This window comes from Centropristis striata, chromosome 9 (genome assembly GCF_030273125.1).
Source record: "Centropristis striata isolate RG_2023a ecotype Rhode Island chromosome 9, C.striata_1.0, whole genome shotgun sequence".
NCBI classification, from domain to species: domain Eukaryota; kingdom Metazoa; phylum Chordata; class Actinopteri; order Perciformes; family Serranidae; genus Centropristis; species Centropristis striata.
The window spans coordinates 494640-515757 of record NC_081525.1 but is presented as its reverse complement, the minus strand read 5'-3'; the positions used below and the strand labels follow the sequence as shown (position 1 = coordinate 515757).

The 21118-nt window shown below is 43.9% G+C and overlaps 2 protein-coding genes and 1 long non-coding RNA gene across 3 annotated transcripts in view; 1 reads left to right on the top strand and 2 right to left on the bottom strand.

Annotated features, from left to right (window-relative positions):
* The window catches only part of pomgnt1 (protein O-linked mannose N-acetylglucosaminyltransferase 1 (beta 1,2-)), a 30237-nt gene extending 19412 nt beyond the window's left edge, over positions 1-10825 (bottom strand). Inside the window, exons 1-5 of the mRNA XM_059340570.1 lie at positions 10700-10825; positions 3519-3732; positions 2649-2751; positions 1585-1700; positions 139-204 (exon numbers count right to left, since the gene is read on the bottom strand). Coding sequence (XP_059196553.1) covers positions 139-204; positions 1585-1700; positions 2649-2751; positions 3519-3638 — 405 coding nt within the window. The 5' untranslated portion in view covers positions 3639-3732; positions 10700-10825. The remainder of the gene's footprint in view (positions 1-138; positions 205-1584; positions 1701-2648; positions 2752-3518; positions 3733-10699) is intronic.
* Positions 10826-12964: 2139 nt separating this feature from the next.
* LOC131978066 (interferon-induced protein with tetratricopeptide repeats 2-like) lies at positions 12965-17198 on the top strand. The gene is made up of 2 exons (XM_059341574.1): positions 12965-13029; positions 15491-17198. The coding sequence occupies exons 1-2, from the start codon at positions 13025-13027 to the stop codon at positions 16797-16799; spliced, it is 1314 nt and encodes a 437-aa protein (XP_059197557.1). The 5' UTR covers positions 12965-13024; the 3' UTR covers positions 16800-17198.
* A 674-nt stretch (positions 17199-17872) lies between these two features.
* LOC131977372 (uncharacterized) lies at positions 17873-18399 on the bottom strand. The gene is made up of 3 exons (XR_009394886.1): positions 18381-18399; positions 18185-18286; positions 17873-18082 (listed from the first exon to the last, which is right to left on the bottom strand). It is a non-coding gene; the product is annotated as an uncharacterized LOC131977372 (long non-coding RNA).
* Positions 18400-21118: the final 2719 nt, after the last annotated feature.

Here is a 21118-nt window from a genome sequence, read left to right as displayed (position 1 = left end):
AACTGAAACATTCGTAACTGATGATCCGTTCAAGGACCGTCGGGAAGTTCAAACTCTGAAGATAATGTCTGTTTATACAGTTTCTTTTCTTTCTATAATTGTAAACCAATAAAAACTAGATGATGAAGATGAACTGACGGTTGCCTGGTTGAGGACGATGACGTGGATTCCTCGGCCCTGCTCCCGCATGTCGTCCTCCAGAACCTGCAGAACAACAACAACAAACGTTCAGTCCTCCGACAAACGTTCAGTCCTCCGACAAACGTCCAGTCCAACAAACGTTCAGTCCAACAAAAGTTCAGTCCGACAACAAACGTTCAGTCCAACAAACGTCCAGTCCAACAAACGTCCAGTCCAACAAACGTCCAGTCCAACAAACGTTCAGTCCAACAAACGTTCAGTCCAACAAACGTCCAGTCCAACAAACGTCCAGTCGAACAAACGTCCAGTCCAACAAAAGTTCAGTCCGACAACAAACGTTCAGTCCGACAACAAACGTTCAGAGAACAAACGTTCAGTCCTCCGACAAACGTTCAGTCCTCCGACAAACGTCCAGTCCAACAAACGTTCAGTCCGACAACAAACGTTCAGTCCGACAACAAACGTTCAGTCCGACAACAAACGTTCAGTCCAACAAAAGTTCAGTCCGACAACAAACGTTCAGTCCTCCGACAAACGTTCAGTCCTCCGACAAACGTTCGACAAACGACAACAAACGTTCAGTCCAACAAACGTCCAGTCCAACAAACGTCCAGTCCAACAAACGTTCAGTCCAACAAACGTTCAGTCCAACAAACGTCCAGTCCAACAAACGTCCAGTCCAACAAACGTCCAGTCCAACAAAAGTTCAGTCCGACAACAAACGTTCAGTCCGACAACAAACGTTCAGAGAACAAATGTTCAGTCCTCCGACAAACGTTCAGTCCTCCGACAAACGTCCAGTCCAACAAACGTTCAGTCCGACAACAAACGTTCAGTCCGACAACAAACGTTCAGTCCAACAAAAGTTCAGTCCGACAACAAACGTTCAGTCCTCCGACAAACGTTCAGTCCTCCGACAAACGTTCAGTCCAACAAAAGTTCAGTCCGACAACAAACGTTCAGTCCTCCGACAAACGTTCAGTCCTCCGACAAACGTTCAGTCCTCCGACAAACGTTCAGTCCAACAAAAGTTCAGTCCGACAACAAACGTTCAGTCCGACAACAAACGTCCAGTCCAACAAACGTCCAGTCCAACAAACGTCCAGTCCAACAAACGTCCAGTCCGACAACAAACGTTCAGTCCGACAACAAACGTTCAGTCCGACAACAAACGTTCAGTCCTCAGACAAACGTTCAGTCCTCCGACAAACGTTCAGTCCAACAAAAGTTCAGTCCGACAACAAACGTTCAGTCCGACAACAAACGTTCAGTCCGACAACAAACGTTCAGTCCAACAAACGTTCAGTCCTCCGACAAACGTCCAGTCCAACAAACGTCCAGTCCAACAAACGTCCAGTCCAACAAACGTTCAGTCCGACAACAAACGTTCAGTCCAACACGTCGTTAGCTTCAGGAACCCAGAGGAGAGTCCCTTTAACTCACGGTGGTGCCGTCCACGGCCACGTAGACCTTGGAGCGGCTGGAGTAAACCTCGATGTCCAGGACTTTGCGTCCGTTGGCCGGCCGGCGGGGCGTCTCCATGTTGGGGATGGTGTCCTCTGGAGAGAGACAGAGCAGAGACTGGAGTCACCATACCATATTATTGGGATTTTAATAATTTGGTGATATGATGAGTATTGACACAATATATTGGGATTTAACGGTTTAAGTCATGGTTCTCAAACTGGCGGCCCGTGGGCCAATTGTGGCCCTCGTGATGATATTTTGTGGCCCCCACCTTGATATGAAAGTTTAATGTGAGTTTTATATGAATGGCACTTCACCGTGTTGTGTGTGGAAGGTCCCTTTAATTACTGTTTTGGTAATTTTGTGTCTTTTTTTGGTAATTTTGTCTTTTTTTGGTAATTTTGTGTCTTTTTTTGGTCATTTTGTGTCTTTTTTTAGTAAATTTGTCTTTTTTAAATAACTGTCTTTTTTGGTAATTCTGTCTTTTTTTCGTCATCTTGTTTCTTTTTTAAGTAATTCAGGGTTTTTTTCTGTCATTTTGTGTCTTTTTCTGTCATTTTGTGTCTTTTTTTTCTAATTTTGTGTCTTTTTTTGGTCATTTTGATACTGCCTCCAGCGGCCCCCAGGTAATTTGAGTTTGAGACCCCTGGTTTAAATGCATTTTTTCAGAGGCTGTAGTGGATGACTTTAGGAATCTCCTGGTATCATCTGAAACTAGAAGATCTAATGAATCTATAGGCACCATGTGGTCTCCCTGAATATTAAAGGGAATAGTTCAATAAATATAAACAATCCAAGAAAAACAGGAATAAGTTTTCTTTATTTTTTTCTGCAGCTTTGAACATTTAGAAATGTTCAAGTTTTTGCACATAAACTAACATCCTGCATGGATTATAGATGTGTTTCTGTGCAGTTATTCTCTGGAACACTGATTAAAATACATATTAATAATGTATGCATACATATAATACATAATATAAAGAGTGAGTGAGTTCAGTCAGCCGTAACAGGCTGATTCTCTGGTTTCTCTGGTTTCTCACCGTATTCTTGAGCTGCTGCGTCTTCGTTGGCGACTCTCCTCGTGTCCAGAATCAGTTTAATGTTGACGATGACGGTGATCAGCAGGAAGAGGACAGCACCGGCCTGGAGGACAGACAGACAGGCAGACAGACAGACAGGCAGACAGACAGGCAGACAGGCAGGCAGACAGACAGACAGACAGGCAGGCAGACAGACAGGCAGGGACAGAGAGAGAGACAGTGTGGACATATCTTTTTAATTTGGCTTTTACTTTAACCATTTTTAGAGATTTTTCTGCTCATGCATCTTAATGTTATAACATCTTATCTTATTTATTCATTTGCTACTATTTATTAGTCTATTTCTATACATAGAAAATACACTGTGTATGTATATATATATATATATATATATTATCATGTTCTATTTATTTATTAATTATTTATTCATTGTTTTATCTTTTTTATCTAGCTTTTTTAAAAATTGTACTTAATTTAATCTTATCTTATCTTACTTTATATTGTATCTAATTAATGTCTAGTCTGCCTCCAGTGTTTCCTCACTGCTCCATGTTGAGATGGAGCTTTGTTTTTATTATTATTAATAACAATAATAATAATAATAATAACAATAGGATGGAGGGATGAAGGTGGGTGGGGCGGAGGGTGTTTGCTTGTTTCTATGTTTGGTTATCTTTTTATTATTATTATTATTGTTATTTTCTCATTTTTTATGTAAAGCGCTCTGTGTTGCATCTCTCGTATGAAAAGTGCTCTACAAATAAAGTGTGGTTGGTTGATTGATTGATTGATTGATTGATTGATTGGTTGATTGGTTGATTGGTTGATTGATTGATGGATTGATGGATTGATTGATTGATTGATGTGGACCTGGCAGCAGCGGCGGAGCGTCCTCTTGTTGGTCAGCCGGTACTTCCAGGTGAGGTAGAGACTCCTCTGCTGACGCGGGATGAACGGCTTGGCCCGGGGGTTCGGGGTCCAGGTCTCCATCCTGGACCAGGACTCAGACCCACCAGGACTCAGACCCACCAGGACACCGGGACACCACCAAGACACGGGACACGGCGGTCCGTCACATCCTCACCTGGAGACGGAGGAAACACAGATCAGTCTGTACCAGGGTTGTCATCATACTAAAATGTTCAACTCGATACCGATACTCAGGAAAATACTCGATACTCGATACCACCAGGATAAAAACAAAGACCCCAAAATGTAACAGAAATATTTTTAACAACAAGAAAAATGCAACATGTAAAAATGAACAGAACCAAACAGGTTAAATATTTATAATAAAAAACAGTTGTTCAAAAAGAAACTGAAACTATGATAACAAGCTTCAGGTCTGAGGTAGTGCAGAAAATAAACAGACTCAGAGTCAACCTAGTCCCTACAGGTCTCTCTCAGAGCCAACCTAGTCCCTACAGGTCTCTCTCAGAGTCAACCTAGTCCCTCACAGGTCTCTCTCAGAGTCAACCTAGTCCCTCACAGGTCTCTCTCAGAGTCAACCTAGTCCCTCACAGGTCTCTCTCAGAGTCAACCTAGTCCCTCACAGGTCTCTCTCAGAGCCAACCTAGTCCCTACAGGTCTCTCTCAGAGTCAACCTAGTCCCTCACAGGTCTCTCTCAGAGTCAACCTAGTCCCTACAGGTCTCTCTCAGAGCCAACCTAGTCCCTACAGGTCTCTCTCAGAGTCAACCTAGTCCCTCACAGGTCTCTCTCAGAGTCAACCTAGTCCCTCACAGGTCTCTCTCAGAGTCAACCTAGTCCCTACAGGTCTCTCTCAGAGTCAACCAAGTCCCTACAGGTCTCTCTCAGAGTCAACCTAGTCCCTCACAGGTCTCTCTCAGAGTCAACCTAGTCCCCACAGGTCTCTCTCAGAGTCAACCAAGTCCCTACAGGTCTCTCTCAGAGTCAACCTAGTCCCTCACAGGTCTCTCTCAGAGTCAACCAAGTCCCTCACAGGTCTCTCTCAGAGTCAACCTAGTCCCTACAGGTCTCTCTCAGAGTCAACCTAGTCCCTCACAGGTCTCTCTCAGAGTCAACCTAGTCCCTACAGGTCTCTCTCAGAGTCAACCTAGTCCCTCACAGGTCTCTCTCAGAGTCAACCAAGTCCCTCACAGGTCTCTCTCAGAGTCAACCTAGTCCCTACAGGTCTCTCTCAGAGTCAACCAAGTCCCTCACAGGTCTCTCTCAGAGTCAACCTAGTCCCTACAGGTCTCTCTCAGAGTCAACCAAGTCCCTCACAGGTCTCTCTCAGAGTCAACCTAGTCCCTACAGGTCTCTCTCAGAGTCAACCTAGTCCCTACAGGTCTCTCTCAGAGTCAACCTAGTCCCTCACAGGTCTCTCTCAGAGTCAACCTAGTCCCTACAGGTCTCTCTCAGAGTCAACCTAGTCCCTCACAGGTCTCTCTCAGAGTCAACCTAGTCCCTACAGGTCTCTCTCAGAGTCAACCAAGTCCCTCACAGGTCTCTCTCAGAGTCAACCAAGTCCCTCACAGGTCTCTCTCAGAGTCAACCTAGTCCCTCACAGGTCTCTCTCAGAGTCAACCTAGTCCCTCACAGGTCTCTCTCAGAGTCAACCTAGTCCCTCACAGGTCTCTCTCAGAGTCAACCTAGTCCCTACAGGTCTCTCTCAGAGTCAACCTAGTCCCTCACAGGTCTCTCTCAGAGTCAACCTAGTCCCTACAGGTCTCTCTCAGAGTCAACCTAGTCCCTCACAGGTCTCTCTCAGAGTCAACCTAGTCCCTCACAGGTCTCTCTCAGAGTCAACCTAGTCCCTACAGGTCTCTCTCAGAGTCAACCTAGTCCCTCACAGGTCTCTCTCAGAGTCAACCTAGTCCCTCACAGGTCTCTCTCAGAGTCAACCTAGTCCCTCACAGGTCTCTCTCAGAGTCAACCTAGTCCCTCACAGGTCTCTCTCAGAGTCAACCAAGTCCCTCACAGGTCTCTCTCAGAGTCAACCTAGTCCCTCACAGGTCTCTCTCAGAGTCAACCAAGTCCCCACAGGTCTCTCTCAGAGTCAACCTAGTCCCTCACAGGTCTCTCTCAGAGTCAACCTAGTCCCTCACAGGTCTCTCTCAGAGTCAACCAAGTCCCTACAGGTCTCTCTCAGAGTCAACCTAGTCCCTACAGGTCTCTCTCAGAGTCAACCTAGTCCCTCACAGGTCTCTCTCAGAGTCAACCTAGTCCCTCACAGGTCTCTCTCAGAGTCAACCTAGTCCCTCACAGGTCTCTCTCAGAGTCAACCTAGTCCCTCACAGGTCTCTCTCAGAGTCAACCAAGTCCCTCACAGGTCTCTCTCAGAGTCAACCTAGTCCCCACAGGTCTCTCTCAGAGTCAACCAAGTCCCCACAGGTCTCTCTCAGAGTCAACCTAGTCCCTCACAGGTCTCTCTCAGAGTCAACCTAGTCCCTCACAGGTCTCTCTCAGAGTCAACCTAGTCCCTACAGGTCTCTCTCAGAGTCAACCTAGTCCCTCACAGGTCTCTCTCAGAGTCAACCTAGTCCCTACAGGTCTCTCTCAGAGTCAACCTAGTCCCTCACAGGTCTCTCTCAGAGTCAACCAAGTCCCTCACAGGTCTCTCTCAGAGTCAACCAAGTCCCTCACAGGTCTCTCTCAGAGTCAACCTAGTCCCTCACAGGTCTCTCTCAGAGTCAACCTAGTCCCTACAGGTCTCTCTCAGAGTCAACCTAGTCCCTCACAGGTCTCTCTCAGAGTCAACCAAGTCCCTCACAGGTCTCTCTCAGAGTCAACCTAGTCCCTCACAGGTCTCTCTCAGAGTCAACCTAGTCCCTCACAGGTCTCTCTCAGAGTCAACCAAGTCCCTCACAGGTCTCTCTCAGAGTCAACCTAGTCCCTCACAGGTCTCTCTCAGAGTCAACCTAGTCCCTCACAGGTCTCTCTCAGAGTCAACCTAGTCCCTCACAGGTCTCTCTCAGAGTCAACCAAGTCCCTCACAGGTCTCTCTCAGAGTCAACCTAGTCCCTCACAGGTCTCTCTCAGAGTCAACCAAGTCCCTACAGGTCTCTCTCAGAGTCAACCTAGTCCCTCACAGGTCTCTCTCAGAGTCAACCTAGTCCCTCACAGGTCTCTCTCAGAGTCAACCAAGTCCCTCACAGGTCTCTCTCAGAGTCAACCTAGTCCCTCACAGGTCTCTCTCAGAGTCAACCAAGTCCCTCACAGGTCTCTCTCAGAGTCAACCTAGTCCCCACAGGTCTCTCTCAGAGTCAACCAAGTCCCCACAGGTCTCTCTCAGAGTCAACCTAGTCCCTCACAGGTCTCTCTCAGAGTCAACCTAGTCCCTACAGGTCTCTCTCAGAGTCAACCTAGTCCCTCACAGGTCTCTCTCAGAGTCAACCTAGTCCCTCACAGGTCTCTCTCAGAGTCAACCAAGTCCCTACAGGTCTCTCTCAGAGTCAACCTAGTCCCTCACAGGTCTCTCTCAGAGTCAACCAAGTCCCTCACAGGTCTCTCTCAGAGTCAACCTAGTCCCTCACAGGTCTCTCTCAGAGTCAACCTAGTCCCTCACAGGTCTCTCTCAGAGTCAACCTAGTCCCTCACAGGTCTCTCTCAGAGTCAACCAAGTCCCTCACAGGTCTCTCTCAGAGTCAACCTAGTCCCCACAGGTCTCTCTCAGAGTCAACCAAGTCCCCACAGGTCTCTCTCAGAGTCAACCTAGTCCCTCACAGGTCTCTCTCAGAGTCAACCTAGTCCCTCACAGGTCTCTCTCAGAGTCAACCTAGTCCCTACAGGTCTCTCTCAGAGTCAACCTAGTCCCTCACAGGTCTCTCTCAGAGTCAACCTAGTCCCTACAGGTCTCTCTCAGAGTCAACCTAGTCCCTCACAGGTCTCTCTCAGAGTCAACCAAGTCCCTCACAGGTCTCTCTCAGAGTCAACCAAGTCCCTCACAGGTCTCTCTCAGAGTCAACCTAGTCCCTCACAGGTCTCTCTCAGAGTCAACCTAGTCCCTACAGGTCTCTCTCAGAGTCAACCTAGTCCCTCACAGGTCTCTCTCAGAGTCAACCAAGTCCCTCACAGGTCTCTCTCAGAGTCAACCTAGTCCCTCACAGGTCTCTCTCAGAGTCAACCTAGTCCCTCACAGGTCTCTCTCAGAGTCAACCAAGTCCCTCACAGGTCTCTCTCAGAGTCAACCTAGTCCCTCACAGGTCTCTCTCAGAGTCAACCTAGTCCCTCACAGGTCTCTCTCAGAGTCAACCTAGTCCCTCACAGGTCTCTCTCAGAGTCAACCAAGTCCCTCACAGGTCTCTCTCAGAGTCAACCTAGTCCCTCACAGGTCTCTCTCAGAGTCAACCAAGTCCCTACAGGTCTCTCTCAGAGTCAACCTAGTCCCTCACAGGTCTCTCTCAGAGTCAACCAAGTCCCTCACAGGTCTCTCTCAGAGTCAACCTAGTCCCTCACAGGTCTCTCTCAGAGTCAACCAAGTCCCTCACAGGTCTCTCTCAGAGTCAACCTAGTCCCCACAGGTCTCTCTCAGAGTCAACCAAGTCCCCACAGGTCTCTCTCAGAGTCAACCTAGTCCCTCACAGGTCTCTCTCAGAGTCAACCTAGTCCCTACAGGTCTCTCTCAGAGTCAACCTAGTCCCTACAGGTCTCTCTCAGAGTCAACCAAGTCCCTCACAGGTCTCTCTCAGAGTCAACCTAGTCCCTCACAGGTCTCTCTCAGAGTCAACCTAGTCCCCACAGGTCTCTCTCAGAGTCAACCTAGTCCCTCACAGGTCTCTCTCAGAGTCAACCAAGTCCCTCACAGGTCTCTCTCAGAGTCAACCTAGTCCCTCACAGGTCTCTCTCAGAGTCAACCAAGTCCCTACAGGTCTCTCTCAGAGTCAACCAAGTCCCTACAGGTCTCTCTCAGAGTCAACCTAGTCCCTCACAGGTCTCTCTCAGAGTCAACCAAGTCCCTACAGGTCTCTCTCAGAGTCAACCAAGTCCCTACAGGTCTCTCTCAGAGTCAACCTAGTCCCTACAGGTCTCTCTCAGAGTCAACCTAGTCCCTACAGGTCTCTCTCAGAGTCAACCTAGTCCCTCACAGGTCTCTCTCAGAGTCAACCTAGTCCCTCACAGGTCTCTCTCAGAGTCAACCAAGTCCCTCACAGGTCTCTCTCAGAGTCAACCAAGTCCCTCACAGGTCTCTCTCAGAGTCAACCTAGTCCCCACAGGTCTCTCTCAGAGTCAACCAAGTCCCCACAGGTCTCTCTCAGAGTCAACCTAGTCCCTCACAGGTCTCTCTCAGAGTCAACCTAGTCCCTACAGGTCTCTCTCAGAGTCAACCTAGTCCCTACAGGTCTCTCTCAGAGTCAACCAAGTCCCTCACAGGTCTCTCTCAGAGTCAACCTAGTCCCTCACAGGTCTCTCTCAGAGTCAACCTAGTCCCCACAGGTCTCTCTCAGAGTCAACCTAGTCCCTCACAGGTCTCTCTCAGAGTCAACCAAGTCCCTCACAGGTCTCTCTCAGAGTCAACCTAGTCCCTCACAGGTCTCTCTCAGAGTCAACCAAGTCCCTACAGGTCTCTCTCAGAGTCAACCAAGTCCCTCACAGGTCTCTCTCAGAGTCAACCAAGTCCCTACAGGTCTCTCTCAGAGTCAACCAAGTCCCTACAGGTCTCTCTCAGAGTCAACCTAGTCCCTCACAGGTCTCTCTCAGAGTCAACCTAGTCCCTCACAGGCCTCTCTCAGAGTCAACCAAGTCCCTACAGGTCTCTCTCAGAGTCAACCTAGTCCCCACAGGTCTCTCTCAGAGTCAACCTAGTCCCTACAGGTCTCTCTCAGAGTCAACCTAGTCCCTCACAGGTCTCTCTCAGAGTCAACCTAGTCCCTCACAGGCCTCTCTCAGAGTCAACCAAGTCCCTACAGGTCTCTCTCAGAGTCAACCTAGTCCCCACAGGTCTCTCTCAGAGTCAACCTAGTCCCTACAGGTCTCTCTCAGAGTCAACCAAGTCCCTACAGGTCTCTCTCAGAGTCAACCTAGTCCCTCACAGGTCTCTCTCAGAGTCAACCAAGTCCCTACAGGTCTCTCTCAGAGTCAACCTAGTCCCTCACAGGTCTCTCTCAGAGTCAACCTAGTCCCTCACAGGCCTCTCTCAGAGTCAACCAAGTCCCTCACAGGTCTCTCTCAGAGTCAACCTAGTCCCTACAGGTCTCTCTCAGAGTCAACCAAGTCCCTACAGGTCTCTCTCAGAGTCAACCTAGTCCCTCACAGGTCTCTCTCAGAGTCAACCTAGTCCCTCACAGGTCTCTCTCAGAGTCAACCAAGTCCCTACAGGTCTCTCTCAGAGTCAACCTAGTCCCTACAGGTCTCTCTCAGAGTCAACCTAGTCCCTCACAGGTCTCTCTCAGAGTCAACCAAGTCCCTCACAGGTCTCTCTCAGAGTCAACCTAGTCCCTACAGGTCTCTCTCAGAGTCAACCTAGTCCCTACAGGTCTCTCTCAGAGTCAACCTAGTCCCTCACAGGTCTCTCTCAGAGTCAACCAAGTCCCTACAGGTCTCTCTCAGAGCTTGATGGAAAAAACTGCTAAAATAATCTAGTTGTAAATAGTTTCACTGCTGATAGACAGGCTGTCTAAACCTCAGGAGGAGTCTTTTACCTCTCCTCCTCTTCCTCCACCTCCTCCTCCTCCTCTTCTCCTCCTCCTCCTCCTCCTCCCTCTCTTTCCTCTCTCTTTCCTCCTCCTCCTCTTACTCCTTTCCTCCTCCTCCTCTCTCTCTTGCTCCTCATCTTCCATCTCCTATTCCTCTTCCTCCACCTCCTCCTCCTCTTCTTCTCCTCCTCCTCCCTCTCTTTCCTCTCTCTTTCCTCCTCCTCCTCTTACTCCTTTCCTCCTCCTCCTCCTTGTCCTCTCCTTTTCTCCTCCTTCTCTCTCCTAGCTGTAGTCTTGTAAATAGTTTCCCTGTCAGATTCACAGCCAAAAAAGGACACAAAGTTATCGAAACAGAGACAAAATGACCAAAAAAAGAGACAAAATTATCCAAAAAAAAGAGACAAAATGACCATTCAGTCTGTCTCAGAGTGTCTCAGAGTGTCTCAGTACTCACTCAGTCTCCAATAATTCTCTCCGGACCGTTTTTATTCTCGCCGCCGGCAGAAAAATCCAGAAAATCTCCTGAAACTGAAGCTGCAGCTACATGCTACATGCTACATGTTTTTGTGTCGCAGAGCAAACGGCGTCACTTCTTCTTCTTCTTCTTCTCCTTCTCCTTTTTCTTCTTCTTCTTCTGTGGAGGTCTTTTTTGCGGTTGGCCGACCAACGTAGAGGAGCAATACCGCCACCTGCTGGACTGGAGAGAGAGCAGTAGATGGACAGGAACATAAGCACAAAATAAAATAAAATAAAATAAAATAAAATAAAATAAAATAAAATAAAATAAAATAAAATAAAATAAAATAAAATAGAGTGGAGTTGAGCTGAGTTGAGCAGAGTTGAACTGAACTGAACTAAATTAAATTAAAATAAATTGAATAATTAAAATAAATTAAATGAATTAAAATAAAGTAGACTAAAATATAATAATAAAATGAAGATAAACACTGGTGTGGAGCAGTAGATTTACAGGAAGTTAAGGAGAGAAATAATAATATTAATAATAAAATAAATTAAAGATCAATAACGTAATAATAATTATAATAATATTAACATAAACACTGGAGTGTGGAGCAGTAGATTGACGGGAAATTAAGGAGAGAAATAATATTAATATTGATATTAACATTAATAATAAAATAAAAAATATAAATGAATATGATAATAAAATTAAGAAAAACACTAGAGTGTGGAGCAGTAGACTGACAGGAAATGAATGAAAAAAATAATAATAACATAAAATAAAAATAAATAATAATAATAATAAAAATAATAATAAAATTAAGATAAATAAATGATTTAATGGGAAAAGGGGAAGAATAATATCAACTAGAAAATGTCCTCTTGGGAAATTGTGAAAGGGCCACGGGGGCTACTGCCGGTGTGTGTACACTATGATGAGATTCTTCAGAGATTTCAAGCAATTAATACCAGTAATGTTATAATACTACATAATATACAAGGAGCACACCTACAACAAGCATTCCTTTACAAGTATTTATTTATACAGCAACCTATGACCTTTAACCTCAAAATGTGTGTGTGTGTGTGTGTGTGTGTGTGTGTGTGTGTGTATCTGTAACTGTAATCATTTCAAAGATCAAAGGCAATCAGATCAAAGCAATCAACAGAAATAACTGACACCTGAATGTTCCGGAACAGTGACAGCAGCCAGAGGTGGACAGACTGGAATTTCTGGCCTCGAACAGAAAGCATTTTTGGCAAAACCATAATACCTATCATTGATCCGACTTCACTTTGAGCGTCCTGAGTTCTTCCTGAACGTCTACATATATTTGTTTTTTTAAGGAAAATGAAAAAATAGCTTTGTTAGAGCGATCTAAAAAAACTGTTACATTTCCCTTTTTCAGAAATCTCCCTGCGTTTTTAATATGGGAGCCAATGAGGCTGTTGGTGGTGTTGGTGGATCATCTGTGCGTCCTACGCCCAAACTATAACTCTGACAGCTTTACCAGAGGATTGTGAGTGAGAAGACTAATTTTCCTACGTTTCTATGTATAAATTATTTCTGTAGAATGGAATTTGCGGCCTGGAGCGCAGTTTTCAATTTTTTTTTTTTTTTTAAAAGTAGAAAAAAATATGAATCTGTAAAGTTTTTATCGCGTGTTTTTGGAAATGGACATTTTCAGGCCGAAGGGTCTAAAAGGGTTAAATTAAAGTGATCCCAGAGGTTAACTAGAGGTTTGTTTAATACAGGTTTGTTAAATACAGGTTTGTTAAATAGAGGTTTGTTAAATACAGGTTTGTTAAATACAGGTTTGTTTAATACAGGTTTGTTAAATACAGGTTTGTTTAATAGAGGCTTGTTTTCTTTGCATGATTTTTCCCAAGAAGACTTTCCAGACTGTTGCTGTGTTTCCTCTAGAAGTCTCTTTCTTTACATTCTACTTGTGTTTGACTGTCTGTGGTTGAGTGCAGAGTCCTGCAGGGTGCTGCTCTATTCTATGGAGGGTTTGTTGAATTTCTCAGAAATATCTCCAGAGGAAAGATAACCTGAGGTCCATGCAGATCTGCTGAGTCATGACTTGAGTGTGACAGACGTGGCTGCAGGTTTCTGTCTCCGGGGAAACAAAGTCCACTGAGTCCGAGCCCCGTGGTCACAATGACGTCATTTACGACGCTGCAGACGTTGAACATTAGTGATTTTATGGAGCTGCACCCACAGCAGCCGTGGTTCACCTGGAGTAAAGATCAGAACCAGAGGAACCAGCAGCAGGATGAGGTCTGGACCAGTCTGCTAACAGGAACCAGCAGCAGGATGAGGTCTGGACCAGTCTGCTAACATGTTTGGATCTACAGTTACTGCTTTGATTCTGTTCTTTGTGTCTCTGCTGGACTCAGATTACAGACCTCGCTATATATACATGATGATATAATCTGTTTTAGATTGTACTAAACTTCATCCAAATTCTGCTGCTTTCATATTTAATTCTATATTACTACTTTTACCAGAAAAAACTTTTTTTCCGGTAATTTCTACTTTTTTTCTGGTAATTTCTACTTTTTTCTGGTTATTTTTACCTTTTTAACGGTAATTTCTACTTTTATGGTCATTGCTACTTTTTTCTGGTAATTTCTACTTTTTTTCTGGTAATTTCTACTTTTTTGTGATAATTTAGACTTTTTTTGTAATTTAGACTTTTTTTGGTAATTTAGACTTTTTTGGTAAATTCTACTTTTTGCTGGTAATTTCAACTTTTTTGTAATTTTTCTTTTTTTTGGGTTATTTCTACTATTTTCTGGTAATTTCTACTTTTAATGGTAATTTCTACTTTTTTCTGGTAATTTCCACTTTTTTGTAATTTCTACTTTTTTCTGGTAATTTCTACTTTTTTCTAAGTTTCTACTTTTTTCTGGTAATTTCTACTTTCTTGTGATAATTTCAACTTTTTTGGGTAATTTCTACTTTTTTCTGGCAATTTCTACTTTTTTGTGATAATTTCTACTTTTTTGGTAATTTCGACTTTTTGGTAATTTCGACTTTTTTTGGTAAATTCTACTTTTTTCTTGTAATTTCAACTTTTTGGTAATTTTTTACTTTTTTGGTTATTTCTCCAAACTCCACCGTGTTATACTATATTAATCGGTGGAAATATTAGAAATATTAGAAGTTCTAACAGCACAATTTAAATTGTGGCGCTGTTCACATACCCGCCTGTCTCGCTGGGTGTATGAAGCATCGAAGGCGTGGGTTGGGGGGTGGTAGGGGAGGGATGTATGCATGTCTGTATATGAGGAAGTTCGAGTGTGTAGGCCTGAGACCCGCCTTTGGAAAGCACCAAACAGTTCGTCTCAGTTCGCTGGAATAACAAAAGCGATAAGCCTGGACGTTGCTAAGGAGATGAGCTTCCTTCCTGGGCTCCGAGGCAAAGGCAGATAGTTCAACAGGTGGGTGTGGGGGTTGAGAGGGGGAGAGGATGGGATGGTAGGGTCTCACTACATTCCTCAACAGGGAAGATTAGCAACGGCCTTCGAGCTAAGGCTGTTGTTTGGGGAAGCCAGATAAGATTGGAATTTGGACTGTGGGTGGAAGTGGCAGAGTGGAGAGAGAAAAAAGAGTGCGGCCGCCTCCGTTGACAGCCAAACGAATCCTGTAACGTCCTGCATTTAAGAAAAACTTTAAGTATCTTAGTATAATCATGAACATGTACTTAAAGTAGTTTAGTTTGTTAAAATCTTCACCTGAAAAGTAACTTAACTCATCAAATATACGTAAAAAAGTAAAAACTACAGTATTAAAATCTGAAGTAAAAGTACTGTGCAAAGTAACATAAAACGCTCAAGTAAAGTTCAAGTACATAGAAACTGTTCGGTACTGAAGTAACTTTCCATATGTTATTATGCTGCTGATATTTTTTTCATAGTATTTTTATTTAACACATGTATTTATACAGACAAACACGTTTCTCATCAGTCTGGTGACGTCACTGTCAGTTTACTGTTTCTATGTTTACCTCTGTTCTTTTTACCTCTTTATTATCTGTTTCTTTTATGTTTCTGTCCATGTGCTGCTACAATAACCCAGTTTCATAATAATATAATCAGTAATGCTTATATCAACATGTCGTTTCTGCCTCTCTGCAGTTTGTTGCTCTTCTATTCTTTCTTCTTTCCTTTCAACCCTTTGTTCAGTTTTCCCTTCATTCCCTTTTATTCCCTTCTTTCTTTGTTTCCTCCATCCTTCCTTCTGATCTTTCCATCATATTTTCCATTATTTCCTGATTATTTCATCCATCCTTTGTGACTTTCTGTTTCTTCAGTTTCCTTCCATGTTATTTTTCCTTTTTCCCAACAATTCATTGTTACTCTGTCTCTGTTTTTTTTGTCCTTGTTTATTTTGATTCTCTTGTCTTTATCTCATCCTCTTTCCTCATCTGTTCCTTCCTTCACATTTGTTTTTACTTACTCTTTCTTCTATAATATCCCTTTAAATATTCAATATTCCTTTCTTCCTCTCTCCTTCCCTTTTAGCCCTTTTTCTCCAGTTCTTCCCTTTTTTACTTCTCATATCCCTCCATCCTTACACCATGCTATATTCTTGTCTCCATTCCCAAATGTCCTTCCCTCATTCATCCCTTTCTTCCTTTCTCTCCTTCTTTTCCATGTGTTTTTGATATGTTTTCCTAAGTCTACCCCTCCTCATCCTCACTTGGATTATCACAGTGATTATTTTAACACATCGTATCATTGCATTATATGTATTTCTCTGTCTGATCTCCATCAGTGCGGCTCAGAGTCAGTCCACCCTGGAGTCCAGACTGGAGGCCCTGCAGTGCCACTTCACCTGGGATCTGGACCCCAGCAAGTCCAAACTCCTCCGTCTCCGGGACAAGCTGGAGGACATCGGCACCGAGGAGGGCTACAGCTGGCTGGGACACATTTACAACCTGCAGGGGTTCATCCACTACAAGCTGGGCTTCACCCACGATGCCCAGCGTTCCTTCAGCAGGGCTGCAGAGGCCTTCCGCCAGATGAGAAACACCATCTCAGACGAGGGTCCCTGGTTGGTGGTGAACCACGGGAACCTGGCTTGGCTGTTCCACCTTAACGGAGAACAGGCAGAAAGTGAGGCTTACCTGTCAAAGGTCGACGCCCTGATGAATGAATACCCGTCTCCATCCCAGGACGAGCTCCACCCGGAGATCTACGCTGAAAAAGCCTGGACCCTGATGAAGTTCACAGCAGACAAGAAGCAGCTGGCTGCAGATTACTTCCAAAGAGCCATCAGGATGCAGCCGGACATGGTGGAGTGGCACACCAGCCACGTCATCGGGTTAGTGAGCGCTTTCAAGCACAGTGACAAAAAACCGAGCGAAGACGTTTTGGAGAAAATGAAAGTCGCCAAGGAACATGACTCTGGGAACCTGTACCTGGCCGCTCTGTACCTTGAGCTACGTGCTAAAAAAGGAGAAAAGATTGAAAGTGAGGCACGTGAGCTGGCTCGAAAGGTTTTAAGAAAGCCCATCAGCAGCTACAGCGGCATCAAACCGTTACTCAGGCTCTACAGAATCTACGTGTCCATGGATGAGGCCATTGATTTGGCAGAGGAGGTTCTGGAAAGACATCCACATGAACGTTATCTGAAGAGATGTGCTGCAATCTGCTACAAGAAGACCATCTTTTCACACAGGGACAACCCCCTGGTGCACGGTATGATCGACAGAGCAATCAACCTCTACCAGGAGGTGATTCCTCTCTACCCTCTGTCTTCACTTAAAAGAAAGATATCTCTTGCAAACCTATACGTAGAGTCCAAATGCCAAGTCAAAGCTGACCAGATATACGAGGAACTGCTGGACAGCGATCTGGATCCTGAAGGGGTGCAGATGCTTTTCAACAACTACGCAAAGTATGTACATGTCATTCGGAAGGAGAGCTACAAGTCCATAGAATACCACATGAGGGCAGCAGCCATACCGCTACAGTCCTCCTACCGTAAAAACAGCATGAGGACTCTGGAGAGGATTCGAGAAAGGAACAGAAACCGAATGTGTGGAGAAATAGACGAGTTTCTGAACAATCTGCAGGACTAAGAGCCTCAAACAATGAGTGGACATTAGCAGAGTCTTTATAACTAAACCCAGAGGAATTAATCATCCATTAATAACCTTCTCTGGAGGTTTGCCACTACCAAAGACACATACACATTCATTTGATCAGTCATTATCTGAAAAATTATTGTAGCCACTTTCAAGGTGATAACGGCTCCTTCAGAGGACTCAAAAGCAGACTCAGGATGCTTTCACGTGTAAAGTGTGGTGGACTCGATTCGGTCATGAATTTTTCATTTGGTATGGACCAAAAATGAATATGTTTAAATCATTATCGCATAATTATGAATGATCGCCAACTGCGCGGTGCCTCACACGGGGCACCAATGTGTTTAACGCCTGAAACCTGAACACCACCTCTGTTGGTCTCACCGTTCAAATGTGTGTTTAAATGGTTATAGAAAGTTATTAATAATCAATAAAAATAATTATCACTCATTCATGGTGGTCTCTGTTGTAGTTCAGGGTTAGCTGCTCGGTGAAAACTCACTCTGTTGGTTCCTGTTGCCTTCAGTGTTAGCTGACAGACCTCGTGTCCTGTAGTTAACTGTGTGATTACTGGTCAAAATCCTAATGCAGGCTTCTGTGTGACTACATCAGAGTAGGTCACATACATGTAAATCAAGAGAGCAGTACATGTCTGAGAGGGAGTGTGGAGAGGAGCAGAGACTGACGAAAAGAGACAGAAGAAGAGTGTCATGAATCATAAAAAGCTTTATTAGGATAGTTTGAACAGAGCACATTTTACTATATGAACCAGATTGCAGCAACATATTTATGTGACACAGAAGAAAAATGGGTTAATCTTTTTTATAGAGAACCTTTTGAAATCTTATTATAATCTAAATATAGTAAACTACAATCACATCTGATGAGTGCAAGAGTAAAAAGAGAAATGGGGACAGTTTGTGGTTTGTCTTCTGCAGCCGCTGGAGCTAAAACCTCACACACTAGGTACCTTTAGCAGTGCTGTCTTTTTTGTGTTTTGTTGGTTAAACACTTCAGCTTGGTTACACTCTTGGTTCTAATAGACGACAAGGGCAACGAGACCAAGCAGCACAGGAACAACACTCAGTGTGACCGTCACACTGCCGAGTTACAGAAGCTCGATGCACAACATTCGATTGCATTGGTGATGTCAGGCTCATCGGTGAAGTCAGGCCTAACACCAGACAAAGCTCTATCAATCGCCATCAGGTTGCAAACATCACACATGTTTGCAGACATACAGCCATGGGCCACAAAGGTTTTGTTGTGATGTGACTCTGTCGATGACAAAACCACTGTTTTACTAGGAGAACCATTTTTTTTTATTAAAAACAAACACTTGAGGCAGTGTGTGATCAACATGGATCAGGAGGACTCACCATGAAAGCAGCGGTCCTCTGCTCCCACACACTGAACTGTCTGATTACAGACGGTACCAGAGCAGCTAAAACACTGCAGGCTGTTTTCTGTCATATCAGGATCTGAAACAGAACAGGAGACATGCACGAGACACGAGTTCAGAGTAACGTTAAGTTCACACCCCAGTTATTTCAGCTAAACTCCAAACATACTTACAGGATACAGTTTGACTGTTGCAGCCGTCTGTGTTGCAGCAATGAACAGCAAAAGCTGCCTTCTCCCCAGCCAAACTCAATGAAAATGTGTGACTGGGAACCCTGCAGACAGCGGGCGCCACACAGGTCTGTTTGATGCTCTGGCTCACCTCATTATCTAATACTGAACACAATGTACTTCATGTTAAGAGGACACATGGACTAAATGGGACGAAATTAAAGTAAATCACCTCTGGAAACAGATTTATCTTCATAATATTTTATACAATTTTACCTGCAGTGTGAGCAATTGTTGCACACAACTCATCATCGGAGGCACACGGTTGGAGGCCTGAACTGGTCTGACACTTAAGACCTGCAGCTGCAATAAAGAAAGAAAGAAAGAAAGAATAAATGAACTGAGACAAACATTTGAACATTTACATTTAGTCATTTAGCAGACGCTTTTATCCAAAGCGACTTACAGGAAGAATAAAAGCAAACAATCAAGGTATAGTGCAAAAAGAGCTATTAGTGCATCAATAAGTGCTAGTGACAATTCTAGCACTTATTGAGTAGAATTATCGTGTGGTGCTAGGAGAGAAGATGCTCTCTGAAGGTCTTCAGGAGGTTTTAAAGGTAGAGAGGGACGCCCCTGCTCTGGTAGGAACTGGTAGTGGTTCCACCAGCGGGGAACAAGAAATGCAAAGAGTCTGGATTGCCTTGGACCAACGGGGGGCAGAGCCAGGCGCCGTTCATTGGAAGAGCGCAACGGTCGTGAGGTAGCATATGTCTGAATCAGGGCGTTCAGGTAGGTAGGAGCAGTACTGTGGGAGCGGGGGAATATACTCAGGTTGCCTGAGGCCTAAAATTATGACCTGGGTTATTCACTGACAGGACTGGGTCATTTAAGGAAAGGAGAGGTCAGAGTTCAGGGAAAGGTATGCATGGGGGAGAGGTAGAATAAGCAAAGGATAGGATGTGAAGCTTCAGCGGACAACAACTCACACACATAAAGTTTGAAAGATCAGTGAGATGTTCAATCTCCAGATGCTTGGTTAAAGTTGCTAAATTGGCAACACTGCTTCACGGGCTTTTACAAATGTTGCGTGTTGTTCTGGCGTCCAGTACTACGTCACATCCTTTTTAGTGTTCTATCCAATCAGCAACCAGGCTGTTTTCAGGGGAGAATAAAGACCCTGCTCTTCTACAGGGACTAAAAAAGTTCCGACAAAAGTCAGCTAGGACGGCTCGTATTCAGATTAGAGGCGTTTCAGCGAGTGAGACCCTCATTCTGGGTATTGGACGATAGTGGAAACAGCCTTATAGGCACCATGTGGTCAGGTTATCATGTGGGGAAGTTGTTGAAACAACACTACAAAGTAACGCTAAAGTTTACTTTGGTTTTTGTTTTTTATAATTTTTTAAAATATTTTTACATTAAATCTAAAGTTTTACTGTGGAAAACAGTTACTCTGCCTTCAGAAAAAAAAGTAAAAATAAACTGTAAAAAAGTAGAAATTACCAAAAAAAAAATCTAAATTACCAGAAAAAAAGTCAAAATTCCACGAAAAAATGTAGAAATTGTGCGTGAGGATATGGTGGACATATGGTGTGGGTAACTATTCAATTAAACACATCATAATTAAATAGGACATAAATATATATCATGAATTCATTTCTAAACGTTCCTTTCCTTTTCATGTGATACAAACAGAAACCCTTTTTCAGCTTTGTGAGGAGCATTTAGTGTCTCTTCTTTTTGGTTTTTACTCAGAGAAAAAAACTGCTAAAAGAATCTAGTTGGAGTCTTGTAAATATTTTCACTGCTGATAGAAAGTCTGTCTAAACCTCAGGAGGAGTCTTTTACAAACCTCTCCTCCTCTCTCTTGCTCCTCCTCGTCCACCTCTTCCTCTTCTCCTCCTCCCTTTCTCTCTCTCTATCTCTCTCTCTCCCTCTCTCTATTGTCTCCTCCTTCTTCTCTCTCCTAGTTGTCGTCTTGTAAATAGTTTCCCTGCCAGATTCACAGCCAAAAAGGAACACAAAGTTATCGAAATAGGAAAAAAATAACGTGTCTCAGAGTGTCTCAGTACTCACTCAGTCTCCAATAATTCTCTCCGAACCGTTTTTATTCTCTGGCAGAAAAATCCAGAAAATCTTCTGAGACTGAAGCTGCAGCTACACGCTACATGCTACATGTTTTTGTGTCGCAGAGCAAACTTCTTCTTCTTCTGTGGAGTTTTTTTTGTTTTTTTTGCATTTGGCAGACCAACGTAGAGGAGCATTACCATCACATACTGGACTGGAGAGGAAGCAGTACATGGACAGGAAAATAAGCACAGAAATAAATAAAATTTAATTTAATTTAATTAAAATTTAAGTAAAGTTAAGTTAAGTTAATTTAAATTAAGTTAAATGAAATGAAATGAAATGAAATTGAATTAAAATATAATAATAATACTAAATAAAAATTCCCTCTGGGTAAATAGTGAAAGGGCCACGGGGGCTACTGCCAGTGTGTGTACACTATGATGAGATTCTTCAGATTTATAACAATTAATACTAGTAATGTTATGATACTATATAATATACAAGGAGCACACCTACAACAAGCATTCCTTTACAAGTATTTATCTATACAGCAACCTATGACCTTTAACCTCAAAATGTGTGTGTGTGTGTGTGTGTGTGTGTGTGTGTGTGTGTGTGTGTTTCTGTGTCTGTAACTGTAATCACATCAAAGCATCAAAGCCTTTGTG